Source organism: Capra hircus (genome assembly GCF_001704415.2).
Source record: "Capra hircus breed San Clemente chromosome X unlocalized genomic scaffold, ASM170441v1, whole genome shotgun sequence".
NCBI lineage: Eukaryota > Metazoa > Chordata > Mammalia > Artiodactyla > Bovidae > Capra > Capra hircus.
This window is the reverse complement of record NW_017189516.1, coordinates 11,067,798-11,092,030: the sequence shown is the minus strand read 5'-3', so window position 1 is coordinate 11,092,030 and position 24,233 is coordinate 11,067,798. Positions and strand designations below refer to the sequence as shown.

Here is a 24,233-nt window from a genome sequence, read left to right as displayed (position 1 = left end):
TTGTAGACATAGTGTATCTAGATCCAGCAAGGCATTGACAGCCACTCATGTGTGACTTTTTCCTTGTGAAAAAGTTGGGAAAATGTATATAGTACAATTAGGGAATGGGTGAGTGATCATCCCAAAGTCTGCTAGTTAATGGATCAAAGTTTATTTATATACTAATTTATCTGTCACCTCCACTTGGATGTAAGCTTCTTGAAGGAGAGACCTTGTCCTCTAATTTACTCATGACTTTATCCCCACCACCTATAACCACGTTCAATATATAGTAGAAAGTGTTCAGAAAGTGTTTGTTGCATGAATGAACGAACTTGCGGGTAGGACTGCAAGGCCTGCCACCAAGCTTCATCTCAGCCCTTCCCTATTAAGTACATCTTTTCACCTACTTGGATGAAGACTTAATGTGGTGCACTGATGAAATATGCAGATAATATGGGTCTGAGAGGGATAACACTGTAACAAAGATAGAAATTTTAAAAAGAACAACTGGTGAGAGCAGTTTAATAGTGATAAATGCACTTAGACTGGAAGTACAAGCTGCTGTTGCTAAGTCGCTTCAGTCGTGTCTGACTGTGCGACCCCATAGACAGCAGCCCACCAGGCTCCCCCATCCCTGGGATTCTCCAGGCAAGAACACTGGAGTGGGTTGCCATTGCCTTTTCCAGTGCATGAAAGTGAAAGTGAAGTCGCTCAGTCATGTCCGACTCTTCGCAACCCCATGGACTGCAGCCCACCAGGCTCCTCCATCCATGGGATTTTCCAGGCAAGAGTACTGGAGTGGGGTGCCATTGCCTTCTCCGAGTACAAGCTGAGACATCAATTAATAGCAGGATATATGAAAAAAAATCTTAGTTTTCATTCATTAACAAATATACTTATTGAAAGTGCTGGGCACTGTGCTAGATACTGGGATATACACACTGTCTGCCCTTCTGCAGCTTAAAGGCTATTGAAGGAGACAGATGTTAATCAAATTAGTCCACAAGGAAATATGTTATCTGCAAACTATGAAGAATAAAACAGAGCACTAAGACAGCATATGACAAGAGAACCTGACCTGGTTGAGAAAGGTTTCTTTGAGGAACTGACACTTGAGCTGACTTCTCAAAAACTAAATAGGAAAAAATCCAAGGTGAACACTGGGGAGAGTAAACAATAAGAAGTCTCGTGAGTCAACACTATGAAACGCCTGCTTAAATGTAAATGTGCTTCCTTGCCCTTCCCTTTGGTGGGGTACTCGGAAGGGACTCAGCTTGCTCCTTCCCTGGGCCGGGAGCTTAGCTGATGACTTGGCTAGTGTTTGCCAGGGCTTTTTGGACGACCCTCATGGTCAGTATGGTGGCATCAAGACTGAGGCCTGACTGGGAGATTGTTCTCAAACAGGGAGATTGAGCAAATAAGTGAATATTTGAAGTTAATAGGAGTCAGGTTTCTCAATGTTGGCAGAGATAGCTGCAAATATGGAAAAGGAAGAAGGCTAGAATAAATCCTCTGGTGTTGGATTAAAAATGGAAGTTATCAGTATGAACTTAGTATGTTCCTATCAGTATGAAGTTTTATATATACATATATTCACCAGGTGGCGCTAGTGGTAAAGAACCCGCCTGCCAATGCGGGCAACGTAAGAGACTCAGGTTAGATCCCTGGTTCAGGAAGATCCCCTGGAGGAGGGTACAGAAATCCACTCCAGTATTCTTGCCTGGGGAATCCCATGGACAGAGGAGCCTGGTGGGCTACAGTCCATAAGGCTGCAAAGAGCTGGACACAACTGAAGAGACTTAGTTTTATCTGTAGGTATGTATACACCACACATTTATTTCATAATTCTGTCCACTGAGAGGCTGTAGAAACAATTGCACCCTAGTACACCTAGCACTCAGATATTGGATAATAACTACCATTCTCCATTAAAAGGAATATGGGATCCTTGGAGAAATAACTGATTCTGGTACAGGAGCAGGGAAAGTGCAAGATGAACCTGCAACATTTTATTTTGTCACAGAGTAAGAAATTGTTTAGTGAATGATGGGGACATGTCAAAAGGACATAGGAGGCAACTGAGTAGCAAAATAGTGATAATAGTGTATTAGAACACTGAATAAGATAGGAATCCAATCAGTTCAGTTCAGTCGCTCAGTCGTGTCCAACTCTTTGCGACCCCATGAACTGCAGCACGCCAGGCCTCCCTGTCCATCACCAACTCCCAGAGTTCACCCAAACCCATGTCCATCAAGTTGGTGATGTCATTCAACCATCTTATCCTCTGTCGTCCCCTTCTCCTCCTGCCCTCAATCTTTCCCAGCATCAGGGTCTTTTCCAGTGAGTCAACTCTGCATCAGGTGGCCAGTTTAGTCTATACTAAAATATATTTTTAAAGTATGAATAAGGGGAAAATGCTCTTCTTTACACATGCCAACTAGCAAATGAAGAGGGAATGATGGAAATTTTTTTAAAAATCAACATTTAGTAACCATCACAGTAAAAATGGATTCAGGCAAGAGTCCTCAGTGGATGCTAAAACTAGTGAGAGTTTAATGAGGAACAGGATATTTGATCTTAAAGTATCTTCCACAAGATACTTCATAATTATGAATTATTAATATGGTAGACACTGTCTTAACCATACCCATCAATGAAACAAACTGACACTGTGTGTCTGTACGATGCACAGAGAACACATCACTTCTGTGGGTGTGCTTACCAAATGTGTATAAATTAATCATTAGGAAACACCAGCTACACAGAAGTGGAGGTTCATGTTACAAAGTAATTAGCCTACATTCTTCAAAAGTGTCAAGGTCATGAAAGATCAGGAAAGACTGAGAAACTTTGGTTTGCAGATGAGAGACATGACATCTAAAAGCAACTTATGATCCTGAGCTTTTAAAGGGCTTTATTAAGACAATCAATGCAATTTGAAAGGAGTCTGTGGATTAGGTGGTAGAATTGTATCACTGTGAATTTTCTAATATTGATTGCTGTACTGTGGTCATTTGGCAGAATAGTATTCTTATTTTTAGGAAATACACAATGTGGCAAAGGGGTAATGGAGTGAGAAGTCTGCAAATTAATCTTGAATGATTCAGAAAGAAAAGCAGAGAATGGTAAGGCAATGTGCTAAAATATTAACAAATGGGGACTCTGGGTAAAGGGTATGTAGTAACTTGCACCTTTCCTGTGAGTATGAAACTATTTCAAAATCATAAGTTAATAAATATTAATACAAACCAACTGGGGAAAAAAGTCAGTGTCATCTCACACACTAGTAAAGTAATGCTGAAAATTCTCCAAGCCAGGCTTCAGCAATACACGAACCGTGAACTTCCAGATGTTCAAGCTGGTTTTAGAAAAGGCAGAGGAAACAGAGATCAAATTGCCAACATCCACTGGATCATCCAAAAAGCAGAAGAGATTTCCAGAAAAACATCTATTTCTGCTTTATTGACTACGCCAAAGCCTTTGACTGTGTGGATCACAATAAACTGTGGAAAATTCTGAGAGAGATGGGAATACCAGACCACCTGACCTACCTCTTGAGAAACCTATATGCAGGTCAGGAAGCAACAGTTATAACTGGACATGGAACAACAGACTGGTTCCAAAAAGGAAAAGGAGTACATCAAGGTTGTATAGTGTCACCCTGCTTATTTAACTTATATGCAGAGTACATCATGAGAAACGCTGGGCTGGAAGAAGCACAAGCTAGAATCAAGATCACCAGGAGAAATATCAATAACCTCAAATATGCAGATGACACCACCCTTATGGCAGAAAGTGAAGAGGAACTAAAAAGCCTCTTGATGAAAGTGAAAGAGCAGAGTCAAAAAGTTGGCTTAAAGCTCAACATTCAGAAAACAAAGATCATGGCATCTGGTCCCATCACTTCATGGCAAATAGATGGGGAAACAGTGGCTAACTTTATTTTTCTGGGCTCCAAAATGGGGCTTCTACAGATGGTGATTGCAGCCATGAAATTAAAAGACGCTTACTTCTTGGAAGGAAAGTTATGACCAACCTAGATAGCATATTGGAAAGCAGAGATACTACTTTGCCAACAAAGGTCCATCTAGTCAAGGCTATGGTTTTCCCTGTGGTCATGTATGGATGTGAGAGTTGGACTGTGAAGAAAGCTGAGCACCAAAGAATTGATGCTTTTGAACTGTGGTGTTGGGGAAGACTCTTGAGAGTCCCTTGGACTGCAAGGAGATCCAACCAGTCCATCCTAAAGGAGATCAGTCCTAGGTGTTCTTTGGAAGGACTGATGCTGAGGCTGAAACTCCAATACTCTGGCCACCTGATGCGAAGAGTTGACTCACTGGAAAAGACCCTGATGCTGGGAGGGATTGGGGGCAGGAGGAGAAGGGGACGACAGAGGATGAGATGGCTGGATGGCATCACCGACTCGATGGACATGAATTTGAGTGAACTCTGGGAGTTGGTGATGGACAGGGAGGCCTGGTGTGCTGTGATTCATGGGGTCACAAAGAGTCGGACACGACTGAGCAACTGAACTGAACTGAACTGAACTGAATCTTACAGTACACTGATGCAACTCTGGCCAGAATGAGTTTGCTGAACTCTGTGTGGGTCAGACCTCACTGGAACATGGGTTTTGGCTCTGAGAAAGGTGAGGTAACTACATCATATGAGGAACAAGTGAGGGAGTCTGAGGATGTATAACCAGAAGAAAAAAGCCAGGATGATAGAGGGACAGAGGAAGCAAACCTGGTATGAGACAAATTTCTGTTCAGTATGAGGAAGCGTATTTTACTAATTAGCAAAAAAAGGTGGATTGCATTGTCTCAAGATTGTGTTTTCTGTCAGGATATGTTCTGATAGAGCCTGGACAACCAAGTCTCAAGGATGTCCTAGATTTCATGAAATCTGATCAATGCTGGGCCCACAGACCACTAAGGTCCATCTGATGTCTATGGTTCTGTTATGTTCAGGTATTGGGAATTAGAGCACTTCTCAAATAAAATGCAATCTGTATTGGATCAGGATGAACATCCCCTTTGGCTCACGTGGGGCATGAATCATTTTGCTCTCACATGGGCTATTTCAATAATTGCTCCATTGTGTCTGACTCTTTGCAACCCTGTGGACTGTAGCCCTCCAGGCTCCTCTGTCTATGGAATTCTCCAGGCAAGAATACTGGAGTGGGTTGCCATTTCCTCCTCCAGGGGATCTTCTCAGTCCAGGGACTGAACCTGGGTCTCCTGCACTGCAGGCAGATTCTTTACTGTCTGAGCCACCAAGAAAGCCCAATATATATATGTATATATGTTCTTTAGCATTTTGGAAAAATCATTTGTCCCTCAGAAATGAGCTGGTCACAATAGTAAAAGTCAAAATGCTTTTATTTTTGGAAAATTTCACTTTAACATGAAAACAGGGCAAGAGAAAACAGAAACACAACAGCAAGCTTGGTAAGAATTTAAACATTCAACATCTTAGAACCACACATCTTCAAGTTGCTGTCAGCTTTCCAGTGTATATACCTTGTTCCAGCAGTTCTCACTCTTCATTAAAAGCTGAGCGCTTGTTTTTTTCTAATGCTTCCACAAGCTCACTGTACAGAATATTCACCTGGGAAAGAGAACAGCAAATACATTTCTTGAGAGGAAGGGAAATGTGGGAAAGCTTCCCAGACCCATGTTGATGGCATGAGAATCTAACCTTTACCTTCTGAGACATGAAGCACCACTCTGGGGAGAACATACAGTGCTCTCTTGGGGAAAAGGGATCCTGTGACACTACGTTTAATTTTACTAGCAGCTATTATAAAAGATAAGGTACTTAAAACATAAAATATCCTTTGCTCTTACTTGATACCAAAACTTTTTCTCCATCAAGCCTCTCCTGGTGATTTGGGGGCCCAGAAATAATTCTGCTCAAAATAATTCCTGCAGAAAATGTCTTTTTAAACAGTCACTGTTTGCAGAGAGGTCTTCCCTATGTGCACTGGTATTGACAGTGATACATCTTTCCTGAGCTCTCACCCTTGGCATTTTTCTTAGATTTCACTTGCTACTCCTAAATTTGCCTTGTTTGCCATTCTTCCTGGTTTTCACTAATTAAGAATTTCACTAATTACTGGTTTTCAGTAATTAAGAAATTACTGTTTATAGTCCCATAACTCTTGCAGTTCATGAAACTACCAAGAGGAACAATGGTCAAGATCCTTTCCTAGTCAACAAAGGTAGGGTTGTATCCTTACTGAGAGCTACATAGAACCTCTCTATCCCCCTGAGTCATGCCATCCACCCCTAACCGTCTTCTTTCTCACCTGAGTTTCATAGGTGCTCTTGAGGGAGCCAAGGTAGTTAAGGAGACGCAGTGCCAGGCTGCACCATTTTTCAGTAGATACATACATGCGTTTACTGTACAGAAATATGCCAATATTCCAGGACTTGATCATCAGACAGAGAATTTCCATTTCTGGGTAGCCTTCCTAAAATCCAAGAACAAGAGGTTTACAGGTATTACTGTCACAATCACTGTAGCACTGATTCTATCAGAGCTGCATCCCATTATTATTAAACAATGGGTGCTCTGCCAACACCAAAGAAGAAACTCACAGCTTCTGTGAGCAATCCTGTGCTCTGGAAGAGGAGAAGAGCACCTTTAAGTTCTGTCAGCTGTAGCATGTTCTATAGCAAGACCTCGTGAAGTGACATATAAACTAAAAAAGCAGTGAAGTCCTCTTGCACTGAGTTCTGTTTTTTCTGAAGCAGGAGAAAAACCTGTATCCTGTTTAGAGCCTCCCTTGTTGCTGTCCTCAGTCAATTATTTCCCTAATACCTATCTCTAATTTTCAGAGAAGCGTGTCAAGAATCAGTTTTACTGAGTCTGCAGTTTTATTGAATCTCTTAATTTTCTTGACCTGAATCAGTCCTGTGTTTGGAACAGAGCTTATATTAATCTTTATTTTTTGCATATATTGATAGAGATTTATTTTAAGGAACTGGCTCACACAATATAGGGGTTGGTTGGCAAGTTTGAAATCTGTAGAGCAGGCTAGCAGGCTATAAATTCATGTAGTTGTGATCTCGAGTCTGAAATCTATATAAATTCACATATAAATTCATTATGTATAAATCAACATCCTGTATAAACTTATGATGTTGTGATCTTGAGTCTGAAATCTGTAGGGCAGGCCAGTAGGCTGGAAACCCAGGCAGAATTTCTGTTAGAATCTTGAGGCAGAAATCCTTCTCCAGAAAACCTCAGTTTTTGCTTTGAAGGTAAAAACTGATTACGGAGGGTAATCTGTTTTACTTGAAGTCAACTTATTGTAATTTAAAAATACTAATCTTTGTGTTGACGGTATCTACCTAGCTATGAATGCAGGACACATTTCTTTTTAAATTATTTTTTCTTTCATTTTATTTTTTAAATTATGTATGATAACACATGTATAGGAGACTTGGAAAATACAGAACAAAGTTACACAGAGTTCCATTATATATTACACTTATTAAGTAGATAAATTCAGATTTTTAGTTGGAGTTTCAATATCAAACTCTCAAAACTTAATAGAATGAACAGACAGAAAAGTAAAAGGATGCAGCAGACTCGAAAAGCACAATTTTCACACAACAGTAGGATACAAATTCTATTCAAGTTCCCAAAGACTATAAACCAGGAGACAGTAGAGCATATCCAGGGACATAAAACAAGGTGCAAAAAATTCACAGTCGAAAGGTTTTGAAATCATACAGTCTTTAACCACCGTGGAATTATGTTAGAAATCAGTATCAAAAGACATTTGAAAATAACCCACATATGCAATGTGACATGTACCAAGAGAGACCTTTGACTTAGCCACTGAAAGCCTCAATAAAGTTAAAAGACTGAAAAAACACAGGGTGATTGCAGAGAAGAAAACATTTAAATAGGAAATTAATATCAAAATGAGAGATTAATATCAGATACTTAAAAAAAACATGTATTTGGAAATTAAATGTCCACTTTTAAATGATGGGTATATCTAAGAAGCTGTAACAAGGAAAATTAGAAAGTATCTGCAACAGAATAAAAATGAAAAGAGAATTTATCAGAATTTATTGAGTGCAGCTGAAGTTGCTCAATGTAACTAAATACAATGTAGAATCTTGAATAATGTATGAGAACAAAGAATGGACACTAGCATAAAATTTTGTAAAATTTGAACAAAATCTGTAATTTAGTTAATAACATTCCATCACATGTTAAAATTTCCATTTTTTAAAACAACACAGTATTTCTTTATATTCTCAGAATTGGATTATTTTAATAGAAGTTTCAAGCCTCATTAAATTTTTTTAAATCACTAAGATAATAAGCTTTCTAGACTTTTAGCAGTAATAGTATATGCCAGAATGAATGGAATTATATTAAAGTTTTGAGTGAATGTAAATTAGAAATCTAGCATTCTACTCATACTTAGTCAAACAAGTAGAATAAAAATGTCATAGATTTTTTAGCTAGGAAAAATTCATAATTTTTCTAAAATATATACATGTCATAAATTATATATATGCATATACATATATACACAAAACCTTTTCTGCTACACTTGATAAAGACTTGAGAAAGAACAAAAAGAGAAATTGGAAAATATAAACTAAATGAAATAGAACAAGTGAAACAAACTAGATAAAAATAAAAGATCATCACATAGTTCAGTTGTTTTTAAACAAGTCTGCTCATCAGAATCACCTCTGGAGCTTTGGAGAAAAAAACAGTATCTGGGCATCTGTATTTTTCAAAAAATTCCAAGATAATTCTAATGTGCATCTGGACTTAAAAATTAATTACACAAACTGATACAACCACTATGGAAGACAGTATAGAGATTCCTTAAAAAACTAGGACTAAAACTACTATCATATGACCCAACAATCCCACTATTGGGCATATACCCTGAGAAAACCTTAACTGAAAAAGATACATGCACCCCAATGTTTACTGTAGCACTATTTACAATAGCTAGGACATGGAAGCAACCTAAATGTCTGTTGACAGATGAATGGATAAAGAAGCTATGGTACATGTACAAAATGGAGTATTACTCAGCCATAAAAAGGAATGCATTTGAGGTGGATGAACCTAGACCCTATTTACAGAGTGAAGTTAAGTGACAAAGAAAAACAAATATCATATATTAATGTATAAATATGGAATCTAGAAAGATGGTACTGATAAACCTATTTGGAGGGCAGCAACAGAGATGGAGACATAGAGAACAGACTTATGGACACCAGGGGCGGGGAAGGAGAGGGTGGGACAAATGGAGAGAGTAGCATGGAAACATATACACTACCATGTGTAAAATAGATAGGCAGTGGGAATTTGCTGTTATGACTCAGGGAGCTCAAACTGTGGCTCTGTAACAACCTAGAGGGGGTGGGATGCGGTGGGAGGTGAGAGGGAGGTTCAAGAGGGAGGGGACATACATATACCTATGGCTGATTCACGTTGATGTATGGCAGAAACCAACATAATATTGTAAAGCAATTATCATTCAATTAAAAATAAATGAAAAATTTAAAAAGTGATTACAGGTTTTTCTATTAAATGGTAGTTTTAGTGAAATAGAATTCTATTATTTTCTGTCAACCAATCATGATACAAAGGTATTAAATTAGTAATAGTTACATAATCACAACAGTAAAAGATGTTTATCTGTTTTCACAATCCGTAGCCAGACAAAAAATAAAATATAATCACAAGCCATAATGGAAACAAGATTAACCTAACAATACAAAATAATTACATACAATTTAGGGGGTTAAAAGCAGAGTGAGGTGGTAAGTGGAAGTGCATACAAGCACATGTTTTCATATAGCCAGCCACTCTGTCTTTGGGTTGGTACATTTAATCCATTTATATTTAAGGTAATTATCAATATGTATGATCCTAGTACCATTTTCTTAATTGTTCTGGATTTAGTTTTTGTAGATCTTTTCCTTATCTTGGATTTTCTGGTGCTGAATTCTCTTTTAACTTTTGCTTGTCTGGAAAACTTTTGATTTCTCCATCAAATATAAATGAGAGTCTCGCTGGGTAGAGTATTCTTGGTTGTAGGTTCTGCTCTTTCATCACTTTAAATATATCATGCCATTCTCTTCTGGCTTGTAGAATTTCTGTTGAGAAATCAGCTGATAATCTTATGGGAGGTTCCCTTGTATGCTATTAGTCATTTTCCCTTTTTGCTTTTAATATCTTTGTCTTTAATTTTTGTCAGTTTGATTACTATGTGTCTCGGTGTGTTCTGCCTTGGGTTTATCCTGCCTGGGACACTGTGATTCCTGGACTTAGTTGACTATTTCCTTTTCCATGTTAGGCGAGTTTTCAGCTACTTCTTTTCAAATATTTTCTCAGGTCCTTTCTCTCACTCTTCTCCTTCTGGGATCCCTGTAATGCAAATATTGATGTGTTTAATGTTGTCCCAGAAGTCTCTGAGGCTGTCTTCATTTCTATTCATTCTTTTTTCTATATTCTGCTTTGTGGCAGTGAGTGAATTCCACCATTCTGTCTTCCACGTCACTTATCCATTCTGCTGCCTCAGCTGTTCTGCTATTGATTCCTTCTAGTGTATTGTCCACCTCTGTTCATTTGTTCTTTAGTTCTTGTAGGTCTTTGGTAAACATTTCTTGCACCTTCTCAATTCTTTTTCTGAGATCCTAGATCATCTTCACTGTCATTATTCTGAATTCTTTTTCAGGAAGGTTGTCTATATCCACTTCATTTAGTTGTTTTTCTGGGGTTTTACCTTGTCCCTTCATCTGGGACATAACTTTCTGCTTTTTCATCATTACTTTCTATAGTATGGTTTTTGTTTTAGACTCTGTGGGACTCTCCTCCTTTCTTCTTCTGTCTGTCCTCTGATGGAGAAGGCTAAGAGGCTTGTGCAAGCTTCCTGATGGGAGGGAGTGGTGGTGGGAAAAACTGAGTCTTGCTCTGGTGGGCAGGATCATGCTCTGTTCAGTTCAGTTCAGTTGCTCAGTCACGTCCAATTCTTTTTGACCCCATGGACTGCAGTACGCCAGGCTTCCCTGTCCATCACCAACTCACGGAGTTCACTCAAACTCATGTCCATGGAATCAGTGATGCCATCAAACCATCTCATCCTCTGTTGTCCCCTTCTCCTGCCTTCAATCTTGCCCAGCATCAGGGTCTTTTCCAATGAGTTGGCTCTTCACATCAGGTGGCCAAAGTACTGGAGTTTCAGCTTCAGCATCAGTCCTCCCAATGAATATTCAGGACTGATTTCTTTTAGGATGAACTGGTTAGATCTCCTTGCTGTCAAGGGACTGTCAACAGTCTTCTTCAACACCACAGTTCAAAAGCACCAATTCTTTGGCACTCAGCTTTCTTCACAGTCCAACTCTCACATCCATACATGACCACTGGAAAAACCAAAGCTTTGACTAGACGGACTTCTGTTGGCAAAGTAATGTCTCTGCTTTTTAATATGCTGTCTAGGTTGGTCGTAACTTTCCTTCCATGGAGCAAGCGTCTTTTAATTTCTTGGCTGCAGTCACCATCTGCAGTGATTTTGGAGCCCAAGAAAAGAAGTCTGTCATGGTTTCCCCATCTATTTGCTATGAAGTTATGGGACCAGATGCCACGATCTTTGTTTCCTGAATGTTGAGTTTTAAGTCAACTTTTTCACTCTCTTCTTTCACTTTCACCAAGAGGCTCTTTAGTTCCTCTTTGCTTTCTGCCATAAGGGTGGTGTCATCTGTGTATCTTTCACTTTTATCAAGAGGCTCTTTGTTATTATTGTTCTCCAGTTTGTGGATCACCTACCTGGCAGGTATGGGATTTGATTTTACTGTGATTGCGCCCTTCCTACTGTCTCGTTGCAGCTTTTCCTTTGTCTTTGGATGTGGGGTATATTTTTTGGTAGGTTCCAGGGTCCTACTGTTGATGGTTGTTCAACACTTAGTTGAAATTTTGGTGCTCTTGTAGGAGGAGATGAACACATGTCCTTCTACTCTGCCATCTTGAACCAATTTCCCCTTTGTCTTTTAACATGGTTGATCACAAGATTTTGCGATAGCAAAAAGGATTAGTCTAAGGAGCTACTTTCACAATTCTCGTATAGGAGATGGACCACAAAGGGAGCACTTGTGTGCTCATTCCATGTTAAAACCCTTCATCTACACAAGAAGTTTCGAGCCCTTGTAAGGGGACATATGATAGAAGACCTGAGCAGCAGCTTCTTGAGAGTGTCAATGACATTATCTAAGCTGTACTTTCACTCATGTGGATTTATAAAAAATTACTATGCATAAAACACTACGAGAATGAAGGTGCTAAGAGGGAGAAGACAAAGCTTTTATCCTAAATGACACATAATCCCTCCGGGGAGACACTGTATAAAGTTATCCATGTATAAAGAGGATCACACCAGTTACATGATTAAGGAGTAGTCAGTGACACAGGCATTAGATGCTTCAGCTCAGTCAAAGGAACGAGCATTGGGCTGCCAGTCAGAGGTCTAATTTTTCTGCTTGAAATGCCACCACTCCCACCCAGTCCTTATCCACCTGATGAAACTTCTACTTTTTCTTCAAATTAACAAGCAAAGTTATTCCTTTCTCTGTTCCCACAGCAAGCTTTACATTCCTCTAATACAACTTATATCACATTGTTTTTAAACTGTGCATTATGTATCTCCTCTACCAGGTTGAGCCCCTTGAGTACAGGGAACTTTTCTTGTTCATCTTTGTATCCTCAGGGTCCAACACTGTGCCAAGCACATAATAAGGGCACAATACATATCTGCTAAATGAATGAACAAATCAATCAACATCCAGTCAAATGCTACCTCCTCTTAGGCTTTCCCTGACTCTCCACAATGAATACATATGTACCACTCTGTTTCTATGACACTTTGTTCACAGCACTACAGCACAACCTGTATTGTCTGTCTCCTCCACTAGGCTGTGCTGTGTGCTTTGTTTAGTCACTCAGTCACGGCCAGCTCTTTGCGACCCCATGGACTGTAGCCTGCTATGCTCCTCTGTCCATGGGGATTCTCTAGGCAAAAATACTGGAGTGGGTTGCCATGCCCTCCTCTCAGAGGATCTTCCAAACCCACTAGGCTGGGAGTTCCTTAAAGACAGAATGTCATCTACCTTTGCATATTCACAACCTGACACATGACCACGTTGTGATTTTTAACTGATTAACTGAACAATGACTAAACAAATAGACATGATCTTAGGGTAGATGCACAGGTGATCTAGCTATAGAGAGGTTATATGAAATGTCCAGAAGAGGCAAATCCAGAGAGACAGCAGATTGGTAGCTGCCAGGAGCTGGGGGAGGAGGGAATTGGGAGTGACTGCTAATGGTTATGGGACTTCTTTTCAGGGTGATGAAAATGTTCTGGATTTAGATACTAATGATATTTGCAGGATTTTTTATATATACTAAAACCCACTGAATTGTAGACTTTAAAATTGTGAATTTTATGATAAATGAATTGTATCTCAACTTAAAAACATATATACAGAGAAAGAGATGGGCATTTCACATGGGCAGAACTCAATCAATAAAGACTCAGAATGTGTTTGAGTCTGAGGGGGACTAATGGTCATTTGGCCCAAGCAGACAATTGATGTAGGGAAATTAATGGGAAATAGGACTGTAAATGTAGGATGGGGCTACCTAAGCACTTCCTAGATGCTTTTCCTTAAAACATTAGTGTCATGAAAAATGTTAACAGATGGTGTATAAAAATAGAGTTCTTTAGTCAAATACATTTTGGAAGTACTACATTCTATATATAACCTCTTGGAGCGTTATAATGAACATTAGTTCATTAAAAGTTTTAGGAAGTTTTACAGTAATGAAACTATGTAACTTTGTTTAATCCAGAGTATGTAGATCATTTACTAACATATTGTGGAAGTTAGCTTGTAAAACATTGGGCTGGAATGTTAAAGGTTTTGCATAACAGGCTACAGATTTTGAAATTTATTCTGCTGGCAATGAAAACTCACTGAAACTTTCTGAGAAGGAAAGTTATATGATAAAAGTGGAGTTTTAATAAGACTGAAATGATAATGGTATTTAGAACAGACCTGAGTGTGAGAAAACAAATACAGTGAGACTAAATGGACTTGTAAGAGACAAAGTATGAAGTGATGAGGGTCAGAACTAGAATAGTGACAATGGAAATGGAAAAACGTAAGAAAGGTTCTAAAGGAAGAATCAGTATAATTTGGTTTGATATGGGGAATGGAAGATAGGTCAATTAAAAATGGCTTAAAGTATATAGTTTGAGTGGCTGAGAGAAAGCTGATACCACTAAAAGAAGAAATTGGAATAAAGTGTTTCTGCGGATAAGGGATCAAGATAATGTTAAGTTCTAATTTAACCATGCTGAGACTGAGGCAACTTTGGAGATATGTAGGCTGTTGCAGATATGGACTGGAACTCAGTTTGGAGAATATCAACCCATTTAAATGACAGATTATAGAATATGGAGAAGGAAAGAGTAGAGAATATTAGAAATGTTCATAGTTGGGTGGTAAGAGGAAAGAGGTAACACAGAATAGTAATGAGAAAATAAAGGACAAAAGAAAAGACAATTTCAGTAAGGAGGCAGTGGTTAATGAAGGCCGGGATAAAGAAAGAGGTCATCAAATTTGTCTAGGAGATAGCAACTGGTGGCCTTGTATAGTGTGGTTAGCAGTACGGAGAGTGATGCAAAGAGTGACTCAAGATGAGGACAGACAGGTAGGCAGGCCCTTGTAGGTCATGTTCAGGATTTTGGTTTTTAAGAGCAATGGGAAACTACTGAAGGAGATTAAGCAAGGTCATGTATTTGAAAATTTAAAAGATCACTCTGGTTGCTAGATGGAGAGATGAAGAAAGCAAGAGATGATAGGAGACCAGCTAAAAGTTTCCTGTAGTACCCAAGGTAAGAGATGATAACCTGAACTAGGTTGGTGATGGTGGAAGATAGGAAAAAATGAATGGACACGATATTTAAGAGGTAGAATTGACAGGACTTAGTAATAGAAATGGGAGTGAGGGAGGAGTTGAGGATAACTCCTAGATGTCTAGCTTGGGTAACAGGAAGAATGACAGTGCCATTCAACGAGTTAGGGAATTGGAAGAGTTTTATTTGCATTTTCATTTGCATTACTACCCTCCTGTTCAGCACTGCTCAGGTGAACCATTAATCTTCAACAAAGAAATGCATCTATGCAGCTACTCACCCCAATGCAACACAGGCTTGCCTATGGTAATATACAAACCAACTCCAGCAAATAGAGGTGTTTGCACTTATGACTTTCTCACACTCATATCTGAAGCCAGTTTTCTCTGTCCTTAAGATCTTTATAAATATAGCGATCATAAATATCTCTAACAAAATTGCAGATGTTCTGGAACACAAATGCCATCTTTTCAAGTTCTCTTCAGGGGTCCTGAAGTATATCAGCTTTATTGAGATATAATTCACATACCACTATTTAAAGTGTACAATTCAACAGCTTTTAGTATACTCACAGAATTCTGCCACCACTACCACAATCAATTTTAGAATATTTTCATCCCCCTGAAAGGAAACAACCGTGCCCATTAGCAGTCAATACCCATAAATTGGACTTCCCCAGTGGCTCACAGTATAGCGTCTGTCTACAATGCAGGAGACCCAGGCTCGATCCCTGGGTCAGGAAGATCCTCTGGAGAAGGAAATGGCAATCCACTCCAGTACTATTGCCTGGAAAACCCCATGGACAGAGGAGCCTGGTAGGCTATAGTCCATGGGGTCGCAAAGAGTTGGACACAACTGAGTGACTTCACTCACTTCACTCACCCATAAATTGGACCATTCTGGACATTTTGGATAAATGTCTTAAGTCACACAGTATGCAGTCCTTTATGATTGGCATCTTTCATTCAGCATAATGTTTTCAAGGTCCATGTTGTAGCATGTATCAACACTTCATTTTTTTAATGGCCATATGACATTTTGTTATCCATTCATCAGTTGGTAGACATTTGGGTTGCTCCCATTTTTGGCTATTATGAATAATGCTGCTATGAACATTTCTATATAAGTCTTTGTTTAGCATTTGTTTTAATTTTTATGGGTATATACCTTGAAGTGAAATTACTGGGTTATGTGGTAACTCCATGTTTAACCGTCTAAGGAACTTAGCCAGACTGTTTTCCAAAGCAGCTGTACTACTGTAGAGTAACACAGTGTATGAGATCACCAATTTCTTTACATCCTTGTCAATATTTATTATTGTCTTTTTTATTATACCCATCTTAGTGGATACCAAGTGGTAGATCACTTTTTTTTTTGATCACTGTGTTCTGATGTGCCTATCTCTGATGACTAATGATGTCAAGAATCACTCATATGTTTACTGGTCATGTGAATATGTTCTTTGGAGAACTGTCTATACACATCCTTTGCCCATTAAAAAATTTATTTGTTTTTATATTATCAAATTGTAAGAGCTCTTTCTATATTCTAAGTACAAGTCCTTTAACAAATGTATGATTTCCCAACATTTACTGCCCTTCTGTGGGTTGCCTTTTCGCTTCCTTGATGGTCCTTCACAGAAAAATTTTAATTTTGCTATTATCTAATTAAATGATTTTTAAAATTTTATTGCTTGTGCTCTCGGTGTCAAGCAATAAAACTGAACATGGAACAACAGACTGGTTCCAAATTGAGAAAGGAGTATCTCAAGGCTGTATATTGCCACTCTGCTTATTTAACTTGTATGCAGAGAATATCACGTGAAATGCTGGGCTGGAAGAAGCACAAGCTGGAATCAAGATTGCAGGGAGAAATATCAATAACCTCAGATATGCAGATGACACCACCCTTATAGCAGAAGTGAAGAAGAACTAAAGAGCCTCTTGATGAAAGGGAAAGAGGAGAGTTAAACAGCTGGCTTAAAACTCAACGTTCAAAAACTGAGATCATGGCATCCAGTCCCATCACTTCGTGGCAAATAGATGGGAAAACGACAAAAACAGTGAGAGACTTTCTTTTCTTGGGCTCCAAAATCAGTGTAGATGGTGATTGCTGCCATGAAATTAAAAGATGCTTGCTTCTTGGAAGAAAAGCTATGACCAACCTAGACAGCACATTAAAATGCAGAGACATTCATTACTTTGCTGACAAAGGTCCATATAGTCAAAGCCATGGTTTTTCCAGTATTCACGTATGGATGTGAGAGTTGGACCATAAAGAAGGCTGAATACTGAAGAATACTTTTGAACTGTGGTGCTGGAGAAGACTCTTAAAAGTCCCTTGGACTGCAAGAAGATCACATCAGTCAATCCTAAATATTCATTGGAAGGACTGATGCTGAAGCTGAAGCTCCAATACTTTGGCCACCTGATGTGAAGAGCCAACTCATTGGGAAAGACCCTGATGCTGGGAAAGATTGAAGGCAGGAGGAGAAGGGGATGACAGAGGATGAGATGGTTGGATGGCATCACTGACTCAATGGACATGAGTTTGTGCAAGCTCCAGGAGATGGTAAAGCACATGCTACCATGTGGACTGGCATGCTACAGTCCATGGGTTCACAAAGAGTCAGATATGACTGAGCGAGTGAACAACAACAATGACAAAGGAGGCATAATATATAATGGAGAAAAGGAGTCTTTAGCAAGTGGTGTTGGAAAAGTTGGACAGCTACATGTAAATCAATATTAGAACACTTCCTCATACTATATACAAAAATAAACTCAACATGGTTTAAAGACCTAAATATAAGACCTGACACCAAAAAACTCCTAGAAGTTAACATAGGCAAAATATTACCTGACATAAATCATACCAATGTTTTCTTTGGTCAATCTTCCAAGGCAAACAAAATAAAAACAAATTATAAGGAAAACATCAACAAAATAAAAAGACAACCTACAGAATGACAGAAGTTATTTGCAAATAATTCAACAAACAATGGTTTAATATCTGAAATATAAAAAGTTTATATAATTCAATATCAAAAAGTGCAATAGAAATTGTCAGAAAACTTAAATAGACACATCTCCAAAGGAGATGTACAGACAGCCAATAGGCACATGAAAAGATGCTCGAGATCATTAATTACTAGAGAAATGCAAATCGAAACCACAATGAGTTATCATCGGTCAGAATGGCCATGATCAATAAGTCTACAAATAATAAATTCTGGAACGGGTGTGGAGAAAAGGAGACCTTCCTACACTGTTGGTGAAGATGTAAACTGGTGGCACCACTATGGAAAACAGTATGAAGTTTCCTTAAAACACTAAAAAAAAAAAAAGAAAAAAAAAAAACACTAAAAAGAGAGTTATCATATGATCCAGCAATATCACTCCTAGGCATATATCTGGAAAAGATGAAAACTCTATTTTGAAAAGATACATACACCCTAATGTTCATAAACAACATTATTTACAATAGTCAAAACAAGGAAACAACTCAAGTGCCCATCAACATAAAACTGGCTTAAGAAGATGTGGAATATATACATCCAACAGAATATTAGCTATAATGCAATTTGCTGCAACATGGATGGACCTAGTGAATATCATACTAAGCGAAGTAAGTAAGAAAGACAAATACATGTGGAAGGTAAAAAATAAAACAAATGAATCTACATACAAAACAGAAACAAACTCATAGACATAGAAAACAAACTTGGGGTTACCACAGAGGGAGGAAAGGGGGGATAGATAAATTAGGAGTACTGGATTAATGGATACAGATTACTATAGATAAAATAAATAAGTACAAGGTGCTACTGTAGAGTGCAGGGAACAATATTCAATATCTTATAATATCTGAAATTAACACAATATTTTAAGTCAACTAAACTTCAATTTAGAAAAGAGAGACTGAAGGGAGAGGTTCAAAAAGGTAGCATAGGAAAACCATGAACACAGTTCCTCTTATGAACACAACAAATTTATAGCTATATTTGGAATGATTTTCCTTTGAAAAAGCTCTGAAAACTAGATGGACAGCACCTTCACAAACAAAAGATAAAGGAGACACTTTGAAACAGGTAGGAGAGGCAGAGACATGGTCTTGCCCGGGATTCCACTCTAGGAGCAGTGACCTACAGTTGTGAGGGATACCAAAATATGGAATTTTCCTTTGAGGAGTGAAGAGATTCAACCCCAGAACAGGCACCTCAACCCCTGGATCCAGCAACAGAAAGACAAGATCCTAAAATGTCTGGTTTTAAAAATCAATGGGGATTAAGAGTTCCAGGAGAATTGAAGAACTATAGGGAATGAAGAACCTGCACTTAAATGGTTCATAGACAATCCCATTCACACTGAGATCCAGAGGAAAAGCAACAGTTTGAAAAGCACTTAAAGTAAGGGAGACCTACTTACTGATCTTGCAGCAGCTACTAGAGAGGCAGAAATTTCCTGAGACTTTCTTTAGGGACAGAAGCATTGGCTGTCACCGTTTTTGCAATCATATCCTAAACTGCTGGTGACTGAGCTGGTAGGTGCCATTTTTTGTGTCCGCTTTCTAGCCTGGTTACACAATTGTACATGCTCTGCACACCCTACACAACAACCTGGCTGGGTGAGCACCCCGAGCACTTGCCTACCTCACACAACAGCTGTACTATACATGGACTGGGTGAGAACACTACCCCCCTACCCCCACCCTCCTGAGTACAGCAGTTGCAATGCAGTGAGATCAGGCAGTTATCCTGTGCTCTCCACCTGCACAGCAATCTTACCACAGCTGGGCCAGGGGAGCACCATGAGTCCACCCCCATATAATAATTGTTCTTCAACCAGGTCAGCATGCATCCCATCTTCAATCTTCCATGCAACAGCTGTGCTACAACTGAGGGCATAAGCACACACACTTTGCCTCGCTCTCCCCATTAGCAGCTGTGGCCCCACAAAAACCCACATAAGGGACATCTCTTTAGTGCCTGGCTCTGAGTCCAGGGAAGAATGTGTTTCCAGGCTCCATAGATCATCTATTATATAAGAACTCTAATTCAAGACCAGGAGAGGTAGCTATTTTGGCTAATATATATAGATAAGCATAGCATCTTGCCTGGAAAATCCCATGGATGGGGAAGCCTGGTAGGCTACAGTTCATAGGGTTGCAAAGAGTCGGACACGATTGAGCAATTTGACTTCATTTCACTTCACTTCAAGCATAGAGTCATACAAAATGAGGATATAGAAGAATATGTTCCAAGCCAAAGACCAAATCCCCAGAAAAATATTTTAATGAAAAGTACTTAAACAATCTACCTTATAAAGTGTTCAAAATAATGGTTAAAAAGATGCTCACCAAACTCAGGAGAATAATAGAGAAGAAAATATTACTATAAGAAAGAACCAAACAGAAGTTATAACTGAGCTAAAAATGCATTTCAGGGATTTAACAGCAAATTAGTGAGCTGGAAGATAAAGTAATGGAAATCACTTAGAGCAACAAAATGAAAAAAGAATTTAAAAAGTGAATTTTAAAAAAGTAAAGATATTTTAAGGGACCTCTTGGATAACATCAAGAATATTATTAGTCACATTAAAGGGGTCCCAGAAGGAGAAGAAAGAGAAGGGCCAGAAAAATTACTTGAAGAAATAATGGCTGAAAACAACCCTCATCTGGGAGAGGAAACAGACATCTAGGTCCAGAAAACCCAGAGAGTTACAAATAAGATGAACCCAAAGAAAACCACACCAAGATACAGTATAATTAAAATGGTAAAAGTTAAGGATAAAGAGAGAATCTTATAAGCAGCAAGAGAAAAAAACAACTTATTACATTCAAGGAAAACCACATAAGACTATCAGCAGATATTTCAGCACATAATTTACAAGTCAGAAGGGAGTGGCAAGACATATTGAGAGTGCTGAAATGAAAAAATTTTCAACCATGAATTTCCTACCCAGCAAGGTTATCACTCAGAATTGAGGGAGTGATTAAGAGATTTCCAGATAAGCAAAAGCTTCAACTCTTTTAGGAATTCATCACTAAGCATGCCTCACAAGAAATGTTAAAGGAATTTCTCTAAGCTAAAAAAAGGCAGTAATTGATGATAAGGAAACATATAAAAGTAATACTCTCACTGGAAAAAGGTAAATGTATATAGTAAAAGTAGTAGATCAATCACATATGAAGGTTAAAAGACAAAAGCAGTAAAATTAACTATAATCACAATATTTAGTTAAGGGATGCATAAAGTGAAAATATATAACTGGTGCCATCAAAAATATAAAACTTGTAAAGGATGGAGCAAAAATGTAAGCTTTGGGATGAGTTTAATGTTAATTTACTATCAACTTATAAGAAACTGGTATATACACAGACTGTTATATGTGAACCTCATGGTAACCACAAAGAAAAAAATTATAGGAAACACTCAAAAGAAACATTAAAGAAAGCCACTAAAGCACAAAGGAAGAGAGAAAGAAAAGAAGAAAGGGACAGAGAGAAACTACAAAAAGAAATAGGAAATAATTAACAAAACAGCAGTAAGTACATACCTATCAATAATTACTTTAAAGGTAAGTGTGAAACACTCACAATCAAAAGACACAGAGTGGCTGAATGGACTGAAAAACAGAAACTATCTACATGCTATCTACAAGTGATTCACTTTAGAACTAAGGACATACACAGGCAGTGTGAAGGGATGGAAAAAGATATTCCATGCAAAAGAAACCAAAGAAAGGTAGTGTAGCTATACTCAAATCAGACAAAACAAACTTCAAAATAGAAACTATAATAAAAGAAAAAGAAGGGCACTACATAATGATAAAGAGGTCAGTTCAGAAAGATATAAAGCACGTTATAAGTATATGCGCACCTAAAATATGTAAATCAAATATTAATGAACCTAAAGGAAGAAACTGAAAACAATCCAATAATAGTAGGGGATTTTGACACCTCACTTACAGCAAGAGATGGATCATCCAGACAGAAAATCAATGAGAAAATATTGGTCTTAAATGACACATTAGTCCAATGGATTTAACAGACGTGTAACACTCCATCCAAAAGCAGCAGAACAGTCTTCTCAAGTGCACATGCAACATTCTCCAGGATAGATCACATATTAGGCCATAAAACAAGTCTCAATAAATTTAAAAAGACTGTAATCATATCATGTCTATTCTGACCATGCTGCTGCCGCTGATGTTGTTAAGTCACTTCAGTCATGTCTGACTCTGTGCAACCGCATAGATGGCAGCCCACCAGGCTCCTCTGTCCCTGGGATTTTCCAGGCAAGAATACTGGAGTGGGTTGCCATTTCCTTCTCCAATGCATGCATACACGCTAAGTTGCTTCAGTTGTGTCTGACTCTGTGCGACCCCATGGACAGCAGCTCACCAGGCTCTTCTGTCCATGGAATTCTCTAGGCAAGAATACTGGAATGGGTTGCCATTTCCTTCTCCATTCTGACCATAAAAAACTCAAGATCAATTACAAGAAGAAAACCAGAAAAACCACAAAGATGTGGGTATAAAACAACATGCTACTGAAAAACCAACTGGCCTTTGAAGAAATCAAAAGAGAAGTCAAAATATACCAAAAAAACCCCTATAAATATTACATACCAAAATCTATGGGATAGAGCAAAAGTTGTTCCAAGAGAGAGGTTCATAGTGATGCAGGTCTACCTCAAGAAACAAGAAAAATCTCAAATAAACAAACTAAATTTACATGTAAAGAAACCAGAGAAGAACAAATGAAACCCAAAATTAGTGGAAGGAAGGAAATAATAAAGATCAGAGCAGAAATAAATGAAGTAAAGACTAAAAAGATAATAGAAAAGATCAACACAGCCAAGAGCTGGTTCTTTGAGAAGACAAACAAAATTGACAAGCCTTTAGTTTAGACTAACCAAGAAAAAAAAGAGGACTCAAATAGATAAAATCAGAAATGAAAGTGTAAAAGTTATAATTGATACTATTTGAATACAAAGGATCATAAGAGAAAATATGAACAATTATAAGTCAACAAATTGGACAACCTAGAAGTAATGGGCCAATTCCTAGAAGCATACAACCTACCAAGACTGAATCATGAAGAAATAGAAAAACTGAATAGACCAATTACTAGTAAAGGAGATTAGATCAGTAAGAAAACACCTCTCAACAAACAAAAGTTCAGGATGGAATGGCTTCCCTGGTAAATGCTACCAAAAATTAAAGATTTATTACCTATCCTTCTCAAACTCTTCCGAAAAATTAAAGAAGAGGGAACATTTTCTAATACATTTTATGAGGCCAGCATTACCCTGATACCGAAACCAAACAAGACCACCACAAGAAAAGAAAATTACAAGCCAATATTGTTGATGAACACAGATGCAAAAATTCTCAACAAAACAGTAGCAAACCAAAGTTAACAATTCATTAAAAGAATCATACCCCATGGTTAAGTGGGATTTATTCCAGGGATGTAAGGATGGTTCAACATCTGCAAATCAATCAATGATGTACTATATAACAAAATGAAGGATAAAAATTACATCATTATCTCAGTAGACACAGAAAAAGCATTTGATCAAATTCAACATCCACTTATGATGAAAGCTCAAAAAAGTGGGTAGCAAGGAAATGTGCCTCACATAATAAAAGCCATATATGATAAAACCATGACCTTAGTTTTCTGAATACTGAGTTTTTTTTTAAATACAAAACAGTTTATTTGGAATCATAAAAGTGCACACAGATGCTTAAAACAAAAAAAATAAAGTGTTTGAAGGACAGACCTGCTGACTTGGGGTCTCTAACTGTGTTCCCTACGCTGGTCCACTCAGGCTGTCATAATAAATATTGGGACTGGGTGGCTTAAGCAGCAGAAGTTCATTTTCTCACAGTTCTGAAGGCTGGAAGTTCAAGATCGAGGTGGCGGAAGGTTCCCTTGGAGGGCAGGACTGGTTCCTTCTGAGGCTCCTGTCTTCCCCAGCTTGTGGACAGCTGTCTTTGCCCTGCGTCCTCACGTGACCACCCCCTGGGCTTGTGAGCATCCAGGCTTCTGAATACTGAGTTTTAAGCCAACTTTTTCACTCTCCTCTTTCACTTTCATCAAGAGGCTCTTTAGTTCTTCTTCACTTTCTGACATAAGGGTGGTGTCATCTGCATCTCTGAGGTTATTGATATTTCTCCCAGCAATCTTGATTCCAGCTTGTGTTTCTTCCAGCCCACCGTTGCTCATGATGTACTTTGCATATAAGTTAAATAAGCAGGGTGACAATATACAA

At 38.3% G+C, this 24,233-nt stretch overlaps 1 protein-coding gene across 1 annotated transcript in view; it reads right to left on the bottom strand.

Moving 5' to 3' along the window:
* Positions 1-5,363: 5,363 nt before the first annotated feature.
* Positions 5,364-24,233, bottom strand: part of TEX11 (testis expressed 11) — a 249,949-nt gene continuing 231,079 nt past the window's right edge. Inside the window, exons 29-30 of the mRNA XM_018044046.1 lie at positions 6,293-6,457; positions 5,364-5,592 (exon numbers count right to left, since the gene is read on the bottom strand). Coding sequence (XP_017899535.1) covers positions 5,521-5,592; positions 6,293-6,457 — 237 coding nt within the window. The 3' untranslated portion in view covers positions 5,364-5,520. The remainder of the gene's footprint in view (positions 5,593-6,292; positions 6,458-24,233) is intronic.